General features: G+C 34.1%; 1 protein-coding gene across 12 annotated transcripts in view; it reads left to right on the top strand.

Annotated features, from left to right (window-relative positions):
• The window catches only part of MBNL1 (muscleblind like splicing regulator 1), a 197,284-nt gene that overhangs the window by 163,736 nt on the left and 21,471 nt on the right, over positions 1 to 12,077 (top strand). For all 12 annotated transcript variants that reach the window (XM_025374639.1, XM_025374617.1, XM_025374612.1 and 9 more), the window contains one exon: positions 1,122 to 1,322. In XM_025374639.1, the coding sequence (XP_025230424.1) occupies positions 1,122 to 1,322 (201 nt within the window). The remainder of the gene's footprint in view (positions 1 to 1,121; positions 1,323 to 12,077) is intronic.

The raw sequence follows: 12,077 nt of genomic DNA, 5'->3' as shown, positions 1-12,077 counted from the left end.
CGTTTTGCCTACAAGCTTTTGTGTTTCAGAAACAAGCATTATTACATGAAGCATTAAACTTCGAGAACTAGAATTGAGAGTCTGTTAGGAAGTTAAAAATATACTATCGATAAGATATGAAATTGTTTGTGTTCTGTTATACTTTAAACACTAGAAAAACAAATTGTTAGATTTCAGGTAAATTAATGCTATTCAAGAACAAATATATTTTATGATATGCAAGTTTGCATATCAACAAATAGAAACAATCCTTGTGTATCCATGAAAGCATTTCTGGAAGAAATTCTGTCTTGTAGCAGTTTATTCAGTTCTGCCATATGTATTTCCTTGACTAATCATGTAGCATTTCCTTAGTAGCAGTTCTACTTCAGACTTCACATTTTAGACTTGTTTTCCCTTAGTAAGGTATGATAGACTAGTGGAACATTTATAATTTCCCCCAGAAAAATCACCATCAAGTAAGTATACCAAACACTTTATCTTACGTGCTCAGAAGACAAGGTGTCATCATCACCTTTCCCGTACCCATGAGATTTATTTACAGCTTACATTGACTGTGAAACTCTTTTATCCCCTGGGAGTTCTACTTTATTTATTCCGGATGATAGGACACTTGCAACCTATTAACAGTGGTAAACAGGTCTTTCAAGTACATCTGACATAGCAATTACAAAATGTATTTCTTAGACAAATACCTAGAATTAAGTCAGGGCAAAGATGAAGATTAGGTGACCACAAGGAGTTTCTGCCTAGTTTATCTATTTTTCAAAAAAAAAAAAAAATTACAAGTATTATAGACCCCCAGGTTCAAAATTCCAGTGAATAATTTAATGGATATTTTACCTGTTATATTTTAGAAAAACATGGATTTGATGAGTGCTTATTTAATAAAACAGCCTTACCCTAAATGATAGTAAATGAACACAAGATTAAAGGGAAGAAGGCAAGGAAGGAAGAATGGATAGATGGATGGAGGACAAATGGTAAATGAACACAGGATTAAAGGGAAGAAGGGAAGGAAGGAAGAGTTGATAGATGGATGGAGGACAAATGTATAATTAAGAATATCAACTTTGAGCTGAGACCTGCTTGTTAAATTTTGCTTTTATTTTATTTTTCAGCCAATGTTTTCAGTTGCACCAAGCTTAGCCACCAATGCATCAGCAGCCTTTAATCCCTATCTGGGACCTGTTTCTCCAAGCCTGGTCCCTGCAGAGATCTTGCCGACTGCACCAATGTTGGTTACAGGGAATCCGGGTGTCCCTGTACCTGCAGCTGCTGCAGCTGCTGCACAGAAATTAATGCGAACAGACAGACTTGAGGTAGGAATGACTAGTTGGTGTCTTTATGTACTACATTCTAATTCTCCAAGTGTATTTTTTTGTTTGTTTGTGTGTTTCCATGGCCAAAAAGTTGTAAAAATTTTAAAACAGAGATTTTGGCTTAGGGTTTGGAACATTTTACTAGAGTATAGATATGCTGTATTTGATTAATGTAATGTTTATAAAGGCTACAACATCCATGTTTAGAATAGTGGATAAGAAGTTGGACCCTAAAGTCAGATTGCCTGATTATATCACTGTACCGCAATTTCCTCATCTTTAAAACGGCACTTACCTCAAAGAGTTAGGGGAGTATCTGGCACATAGCAAATGCCTCCTGAGTGTTTGTTGTTGTTGTTGCAACTATCAAGAATAACAAACGTTATGAATCCCCTAAAAATTGTTCTCATAAAGATTAACAAATATTAGTGTCTGTAAAACATTTTACAATTTATTATTGCAAGTTTCCTCATAAGCTGTACAATATTTTGGTTGAAGTAGAAAGGAAACTTTGTTTATGAAGTGTGCTTTCATAAAAGTTTTTTGCATAATCCTCTTAAGTTCTAGAGTAAAGGATGATCAGATGCGTGGGCTCCGCTGTTGGTACATGAAAAAGATATTAAAGTTATAAATCTTACTTCAAAGTGGTTGTTCAGAATTTCAACATGACTGTGAATTAATGAATTTGGTAAATTATAGATGTAGAGAAAAAGTGACAGCATGAAATGTACATTGAAGGTACAAACCTGTCATTGAACCCACCTAAAGAATAAAATGACTTTTTCCTCTTTTCCCTGGTGAGGATGAGGTGATACATTTTTTTAACTTACATTTTAGGTTCAGGGGTACATGTGCAGGTTTTTATATAGGTAAACTTTATACCATTGGGGTTTGGTGTAGAGATTATTTCATCACCCAGGTAATAAGCACAATACCCAATAGGTATTTTTTTCTGATCCTCTCCCCCCTCCCACCATCCACCCTCAAATAGGCCCTAACATCTGCTGTTTCCCTCTTTGTGTCCATGAGGTCTCATCATTTAGCCCCCACTTACAAGTGAGAACATGTGGTATGTGGTTTCCTGTTTCTGTATTAGTTTGCTTCAGATAATGGCCTCCAGCCCAGTCTATGTTGCTGCAAAGGACGTGATCTCATTCTTTTTTATGTCTGCATAGTATTCCATAGTGTATATATACCACATTTTCTTTATCCAGGCTACCATTGATGGACACTTAGGTTGATTCCATGTTTTTGCTGTTGTGAATAGTGCTGCAGTGAATATACACATGTGTGTCTTTATGGTAGAACGATTTATATTCCTTGGGTAAATACCCAGTAATGGGATTACTGGGTCAAATGATTTCTGTTTTTAGGTCTTTGAGGAATTGCCACACTGTTTTCCACAATGGTTGAATTAATTTGCACTCCCACCAGCAGTGTATAATTGTTTCTATTTCTTTGCAACCTTACCAACATTCATTATTTTTTGAGTTTTTAATAACAGACATTTTAACTGGCGTGAGATGGTATCTGGTGGTTTTGATTTGCATTTCTCTAATATTAGTGATAATGGACATTTTTCATATACTTATTGGCCACTTGTATATCTTTCTTTGAAAAGCATCTGTTTATGTCCTTCACCCACTTTGTTGTAATAGGGTTGTTTTTTGCTCATAAATTTAAGTTCCTTACAGATTCTAGATATTAGACCTTTGTGGAATACATAGTTTGTAAATATTTTCTCCCATTCTGTAGGCTGTTTATTCCGTTGATAGTTTCTTTTGCTGTGTAGAAGCTCTTTAGTTTAATTAGATACCATTTTTCCATTTTTATTTTTGTTGCGATTGCTTTTGGCATGTTTGTCATGAAATCTTTGCCAGGTCCTGTGTCAAGAATGGTATTTCCTATGTTATCTTTCAGGGGTTTTATAGTTTGGGGTTTTACACTTAAGCCTTTAATCCGTCTTGAGTTGATTTTTGTATATGGTGTAAAGAAGGGGTTTAGTTTCAATCTTCTGTGTATAGCTAGCCAGTTATCCTGGCACCATTTATTGAACAGGGAGTCCTTTCCTCATTGCTTGTTATTGTCAACTTTGTTGGAGATCAAATAGTTATAGGTGTGCTGCATTATTTCTAGGCTCTCTATTCTGTTTGATTGGTCTGTGTGTCTTTTTTTGTACCAGTACCTTGTTGTTTTGTTTACTGTAGTCTTGTACTATGGTTTGAAGTCAGGTAATGTGATGCCTCCAGCTTTGTTATTTTTGCTTAAAATTGTATTGGCTATTGGCTGTTCAAGCTCTTTTTTTATTTCATATGAATTTTTAAGTAGTTTTTTTTTTCTAATTCTGTGAAGAATATCATTGGTAGTTTGACAGAAATAACATGGAATGTATAACTTGCATTGAACAGTATGGCCATTTTAATATTATGGATTCTTCCTATCCATGAGCATGGAAAGTTTTTCAATTTCTTACGTGTCATCCACGATTTCTTTGAGGGATATTTTGTCATTCTCATTTTAGAGAGCTTTCACCTCCCTGCTTAACTGTTATTCCTAAGTATTTTATTCTTTTTGTGGCAATTGTGAATGGGAATGCACTCCTGATTTGGCTCTCTGCTTGGATGTTGTTGGTTTATGGGAATGCTACTCATTTTTATACATTGATTTTGTATCCTACAACTTTGCTGAAGTTGTTTATCAGATCAAGGAGCTTTTGGGCAGAGACTATGGGGTTTTCTAGATAAAGAAACAACTTGTCTGCCAACAGGGATAATTTGACTTCCTCTCTTCCTATTTGGATGCCTTTTATTTCCTCCTCCTGAGGATGAGGCAATACTTAGTGCTAATAAATTTTACTGAGAAAGTGGCAAAATGAGGCTGTTATATGAACATAATTGACTCAAATAATTTGTCAGTTTAGCAGGAATTTAGTTAATAAGCTGATTTATTATTTATTAACTTTTGTTGCATACATTACAAAGGCTCTGAGATTTTAGCGTATCGACAATCATATACCAGACACATGCATCAGAGATTTAATGCTCAAAACAATCTTATCAGGAAGACACTATTATTAATTCTATTTTACAGGGAAATGATTTTAGGGGAAGAGATGTGAAGCAACTTGTTCTTGCTAGGGAGATACACCTGATACACCTGGATTTTTGAGTGATTTGTCGTTATACAACTGTACTTGCTTATTAATTAACTAATGCTGTTTGCAGATGGATTAAGAGGAAACTTAAATTTTTTTTAAATATCTGAAATTATTGGATGCATGTGAAGCAGTTTTATTCCCCCAACCTTTCTAAAGCAAACCCTGAGTTCTTAATGCATAATTGTTGATTGATTAGTGGTAACCAAGTAAGCAATCTGAGATGAACTTTAATGAATTAATTATTAATAGATGATATTCAAAAAAATGGTTATAACTCTACTAAACCAGTCCTCCCACATTCACAATTTTAAGTAGTTTGTTACTGGTTATATTTGTAGTGCTTAATTGAAATGAAGACTTTTGTCTTTGGGTTTTTTCTTTTTGTGAGGAGCTACTTATTGTATTTTGTCTGTTTTCTTTTGCTATAGTCAGTACACATGGCTACCACTGCATCAACTGTGATTTGCCTTTTATCTGAATCCTGCTTCTCTAAATGCTTGATTGTAGTGCAGCTTCCTGTCTTATTCTTGTTAACAAGATCAGATCCACTGTCACAGTTCCAACCTGTTAGGATACTGCAGCGTGAAGCTCTGAGGCGCATCTTGCTGCTCTGTGCTTGTGATTTTAGACAATCCTATCTGCACGTTATTTCCTCGCATGCCAATTGCATCACGTATCGAAGTCTAAAAGACATGGCAATAAATGCACCTACTTATTTATTAATTGATCAAATGTTTGGTCATTTGGTATTTAAATGTATATTCTACTTCTTCCTTATGAAATTCTGAAGCATATATTTGAATTTTGAGTTCCTTCTGAGGTAAAAAAAATTTTGGAATCAGTTAAACTATTGACCAGTTCTTCTTGCCACTTCTTTCTGTCTTTTTACTGCAACTTGTTAGACAGTAAGGAAATTTAAAATACCATAGATTGCTAGCCTTCTGGTTCTTACATAATTGCTTAAAACTGACGTCTTTACAGCACCCAGTGTGATACTACAGAAAAAAAAAAAATGTTAAATTGGAAAACAGGAATTCAAGAATTACTACATGTGATGTTGCTAATTAGGTGAGCCAGCTTGGATCAGGATGCTCCTATTCTCTGGGTTTCATATTCCTCACATGTAAAGTTAGGGGGTTGCACCCCATAATCTCTAAGGACACTTCCAATTAGAACATTCTAGGGACATTTAGGTCATTTTCTTGTTTTTAACACCAGCCACAAGCTATTGAAACATTTATTTTTTAAAATTATATACATATACGTACAACATAAGATATATATCAATATTCATATTATCCTTTACTGGCCTTTAAAAGACTTTGTTGCCAAGTACTTCCTGTACTCCAAAATTCATACTTCTTTTTTTTCTTTTTTGACACAAAGTCTCACTCTGTTGCCCAGGCTGGAGTGCAGTGGCAGGATCTCAGCTCACTGCAACCTCCACTTCCCAGGTTCAAGCAATTCTCCTGCCTCAGCCTCCTGAGTAGCTGAGATTATAGATGTGTGCCACCATGCCCGGCTAATTTTTGTATTTTCAGTGGAAACGGGGTTTCACCATGTTCACCAGGCTGGTCTCAGCAATTTCTTTCCATGATTATGTTAAGAAATTATTCAAATCTATAGATTCTAGAAAAGACTGAGTTTTTTTAGCCATACCCCTGTTTTACTACAAAGAGTTAGTAATTGGAGAAATCATTGTTTGACTTACTTTCAAGATGCACAGTAATTTTTTATGGTGCCAAAAGAATTCGTGAATGCATTCATTCTCTCATTTACTCAACAATATTCAGTAGAAAACTGTTGAAAGTATTTTAAGTAGAAGGTGTGAGGAATGTCTTTGAAACCCTTTAATTCCTGTCTTATCAATGACAAGAAAAGATCCACATGAGAATAGTGCCCAAACTCATAACTGATGCCCAATAACTTGTTAAATGAATGGATAAATGAGTCAGTCAACCAGTTACTCAGGTGATTAAACACAGAAAGATATATTCCCTTATTCAGGGCTCAGGGTAACCCCACAGAGGTACTAAAATATGAAAAATGTTTATCATGTGTTACCATTCTCCTTGGAAACATGTTTACATTTTGAGCAATTCAGCTATAAAATATGGCATCTTGATTATGCGCCTAGATCTAAAGCAGTGGTTTTCATACTTTAATGAGATTAGAATCACTTGGGATGATTGTTAAAAATGTAGGGCCTCATCCCCAAAGACTGATTCAGTAGATCTGCGATGGGGTTTGGTAATATTTTTCACAGATCTGCCAGGTGACTCTAAATGCAAATAGCTATAAACACATGCACTAAAAGATACTAGCATCTCTTATTTAGGCTTCAACTTTTCATCATTTATTTAATGTATTTGTAAATGATGTAGCTTTTTGTGAACCTTAATTAAAAATCCATCTCCTCCAATAAGTTGATGAGAACACTGTGCACAGCATAGTGAAATACTTTAGGTAAACAATGATGATTATTAAGGTAATTTATATTACATAGGAGTAATCAAATAAAAACCAGGGGACACGTATTTCAGATACTTATGAAAACATTAGATTGACATTTGGTTAACTGCACCATTTTTACATCAGCAGTCTATATGAGAAAAATATAAGTATTCCAGGAAAGGCGGACAAACAACGGTTTCTGATAGTTTCAGTTTGTGTTTGCTTGTCTTAAAATAAATTATTCTTGGCTGAAAGTTTTATTCTGTGAGGTAATCATTACACGAGTTTCTAATTCAGGCCACTAATGGTTGTATGTTTCTATTACTTCCACAGAAGAATCTAATAACCCTTTTCATATAGGCAGAAAAATATATAATACCCATTGACTACAAAAAATAGAACATTTAAAGCTAAATGAGAATTAGAATGACAGTGAAAAGCACGCCTAGGTTGGGATTATTTAGGTGTTTAGTGGATTTAACATGATGGAATAAAAGACTTTCTATTCAGAAAAGATTAGGAAAGAAGATGCTTTTAATAATGTAGAAAAGTCTTATTGGTAGGATTATTTTAATTTTGCATTTTTTAGAGGATGTTTGGCTACCGCTTTTGTGATTTTTTTTTAATATCTCCAGAAAGTTCCCAAGAAACCTTAAGAGTTTTGCACATAGAGGTTTATGTAGGTTGTTTTTTTAAATCTGTAATAAACTTTAGAATGACTCTTAAAAATGTAGTAACGTCTTCATTTAAACAATTTAATACACTATGGCTCTGTCAGTTATTAATCTCTGTGATTAGAGTTTTGATGTGGTGTAGAGTTGTAACTTGCTTAAACTGTAGTAATTGCTGGATTAAGAACAGTGGTTCACACCTGCAGTCCCAGCTACTTGAAAGACTTAGGTGGGGGGATCACTTGAGCGGGGAGGTTGAGGCTGCAGTGAACTGAGATTGTGCCACTGCAGTCTATCCTGAGTGACAGAGGGAGACCCTATCTCAAATAACAATAATAATATAAATTAAATAAGGTAATGGCTAACTTGGTGTATTGACAAGCTTGTTTCAAAGTTGTGTCCATTTTCCTGTCCTGTTGGGTTTGCATAGTCATTCATGGGAATTAATAAATGACAACGTGGAAGTGGACTTAATGGTTCTTTCATTGGTCATTCCTGTTCAGATTTTATGTTTTTATGTGAGATCAAGTGGTAGATTCTTAGTTCCATTACCTATAGAAGTATGCTTGTGTTTTCTGGCCCTAATAGTAATGATGGAGTCTGCCTTTTAGACTTCAAAGAATGCTCCCATTTGATCCTAACAGAAATACTATGAGATAGTTAAAGTAGATGTCTTTTTCTTGATTTTTTTTGGAAGGAGAAAAATTGATCAAATATATACAGTTACTGAATAACCAACTGTATTAGTCCATTTTCGTGCTGCTGGTAAAGACATACCCAAGACTGGGCAATTTACAAAAAGAAAGAGGTTTATTGGACTTACAGTTTCACATGGCTAGGCACAGGCAAACCATATCACCAACTGAAACTAGAAATCACATCATCTGATATTTATCTAGGGATTTTAATTGTACAATAAATTGACTACAGTTATATTTACCTAATTACCAGAATTATGAGGATTACAAAGTGGATATTTTAATCCTTTTAAAATGAAGATAGAGATAATTTCTTTGCATTAAATTATAAACTCATGATCAGTAATGTTGTGAACCCTTTGATCAAAGTGATTGATCAAAGTGATTATCCAGGATTACTTTTTAAAGTAATACTTAGAAAAATTTAGCTTGTTAGTTCCAGCTTAATAGAAAGTGAAGTCCATGCTGCTTATTGGTGAACATGTGGCTATATGTCTTTGAATATGTTTCTTAATATTGGCCATTAACTATTAAATTGACTTCTCAAAATGTTAAAATGGACAAAGTCCCTTTTCTTCTTATAATTAGCTTTCTATTCCTGCTTTTGATTGTTATTCTCCAAGATGACTGAGTTAATTATACAAATATGGTGAGCACAAAACATATTACTTCAAAGGGATATCTCCTTAAAGAACATGCAAATGACTCTCCAGTTTTGAATAAATTCGAATATTGACGTTAATCTCCTTAGAATCCCAGTGCTTTAACTTGCAGAGCATTGCTGAATTTAATACTACTTATAAAACTTATTATTTTGACCATTTTGAAATATGTTTTTCATGTATTAAAAAATTAGAGATCAAATGACAGGATTATTCTTATTATCCAGATTTGTATGATGTGTTATAAGCTGTGCATTATTTTATTCAGTATTCATGACCTTTTAAATAGATGTTAATAGTGTTTTCATTATGAAGATTCCATAGCTAGTAAAGTGATAGGAACTGGAACTCATAATTTCTGACTACAAACCCTATTGTCTGTCTACTATATTACTGCTATTTAGTTAACAAAAGAAGGTTTATTTAGAATTAATTTACATTTTCTTAGGAAATCTTCCTATGTTTTCTTTTGGTTATTTAAAGTTTATAATTATTCCGTAGATATTTTTCTGGAAATAGAATTTAGAACTTAAATGTTTTCATTGAATATCTTCATTGGCAAATCTTGCCTTAGTACTTGTAGAGTAAAAGGCTCATGTTGAATCACATTACATGTGTAGCTAAATAGATTTTATTATTTTAATGTAGGTTTGAAAACCATTTATCGAACATTTTTTTTTTCTTTTGAGACAGAATCTTGTTCTGTCACCCAGGCTGGAGTGCAGTGGCACGATCTTAGCTCACTGCAACCTCCGCCTCTCAGGTTCAAGCGATTCTCCTGCCTCAGTCTCCTGAGTAGCTAGGATTACAGTCGCCTGCCACCATGCCCAGCTAATTTTTGTATTTTTAGTGGAGATGGGGTTTCACCATGTTGGCCAGGCTGGTTTCAAACTCCTGTCCTCAAGTGATCCACCCACCTTAGCATCCCAACGTACTGAGATTACCAGCTTGAGCCACCACGCCCAGTCACAAAATATTTGTATATGTTGACCCAGTACATATACATGTACAGATAAATCTGTATATTTATCTGCCAAAAATGAAAAATGCCTATAGTCATGGATATATTATTTGAATATTATTTATAATATGGAAATACTGGAAATTATCTAGATATCCTCCAAAAGAATTACCTGTATTTTGTACACTATTTGATGAAATTTGATGCAGCCATCCAAAGTGATCACTCTGGAAATTATTTAGCAAAATGAGAAAATGCTTATGCTGCATCGTTGAGCATAAAAGGTCACCAAATAATAGCTATACTATACAGTTTTTTTAAATGTATGTATACATACAGAAGACTGGATGAGAAGAGAAAAATGAGCCACAATGTTGTTAGAATTTTCAGATTTAATTTTACATTCTGTGTTTCAAATTCTCTATGATAAATGTCATAATTTCTTATCCTGTTTTTAATTATGAGATTAAATTTGTTGAATTTATATAATTTGTCAATTATAATTTGCTAATGTAGTAGTATGTCTAAGAGATTTATTTTGGGGATCAGCATAAAGTGTCCTCAAGCTTATCAGAGAAACCAGATCAAACCCATACTGAGCAACCAAGGGATAGATCCCATTTTATTGATGATGTCTATTAGGAAAAATGTGTTTTAGAAGCTTTGGGAAGTTCATGTTCCCATAGTTACCCCACAATTCAGATGCACATCTAATGGTTGGTAAATTTCCAGTCCCTCTGGCCTGTACCTCTCACCAGTACAAGTTTTCACAAGAGATTTTCTCTTCTTTATTTTTTCAAAGGCAAGAATAATGTGAGAGTAGCTATTACAGTATGTTTCTTTCGTCCCATTTCTTACATCAGGAAAAACCATAAGCTGCAAAAAAATAAAAATATAAAAGAGTCAAACATGCATATTATGCAAAAGCAGTTGACTAAGTTTTTTTAACCTCAAAAAAGGTTGGTTTTATGACACATTCTGAGCTAATTCTTAGTTATTAACTCTGCTTAAATATTTGTAGAATTCTTTCTAAATGTCTCACAGGAGAGTAAAGAATGTGAGATTATAATAAACCAATCCTTAACCTGTAGAACCCCACCCCCTGCACACACATGCAAATATATACACACAGAACCTAAATAACTTCAGGTCTTCTTTATTGTTAATGTGGGAAAGATATAAACTACATAGGAAAAATAGAGTGTCAGTTCCCTGCTGCCAGTTCATTTTGAGCATATTCAAGAAAGCAGGAATTACTGAGGAGCAAACAGCAGCTGAGAGAGATCACTTATAGACCTCCTGCGAGTTTCCTGTTTGGTGATGCCTGCATTGACATAGATTTGCTTAAACAGAAAAGTAGCCCTTTTGTTTATGCAGTAGTGTATATTTAGCATACACACACACACACACACACACATAAAACTTTTTATCATTATTTAAGGTAGGCACTATACTCTTCCTGAGTGTAGTGATGAGCCTCACATACAGTAAATTTTGATTAGGTACTGGGTACTGTTTTAGCAAGCTCCATAGCTGATGCTAATGTTCAGCCAGAGAGGAGGATAATTATTCTGGGTAACAGCTTGATCATTTTTGCTTTCTAAGTTATAAATCTTGGTAATAAATTTTTTGGTGTGTTCAATAAGATAAATACACTAAAAAAAAAAAACCCAGAATCTTGAATAACTTTTAAAGTCGTTTTTGTGTTCTTTATAACTCTTGAGTGTGGTGATGAATGACACTGGCTCATTGTATGTATTTGGAACACAAAACTTTAGCTAGCTTGAGGTTTCCAAGTAGTGCAAGATATCATTTATAATGCTGTTTTTTAAGATGTATGTAGCATGGTACAGATTATAGTATCTCTTTCTTTAAGAAGCACTTTCCTCAGTAATAGGGTATGAATATAATATGGGGAAAACACCCAAATTTAAATACAATCATTTTATTTATGTAAATCCAAGAAAACCTTTGCTTCCTAAGTTATCGCAGGGTTACAGTTTCTCTTTCTTGCTTAACTTCAAAATAAAGTGCTTAATATCTGCGTTTGCTATTTGTGAAAAGATACTTTTGAACAGTTAAAAACTGTTTTCTTGAAGCTTGAAGGAAGAGCAGGAAACTATTAAAAGGACATTCTGTGTTTTAGATGGCC

Source organism: Theropithecus gelada, chromosome 2 (genome assembly GCF_003255815.1).
Source record: "Theropithecus gelada isolate Dixy chromosome 2, Tgel_1.0, whole genome shotgun sequence".
NCBI lineage: Eukaryota > Metazoa > Chordata > Mammalia > Primates > Cercopithecidae > Theropithecus > Theropithecus gelada.
Note: the sequence above shows the minus strand (reverse complement) of the source record. Positions and strands in the feature narration are given on the sequence as shown.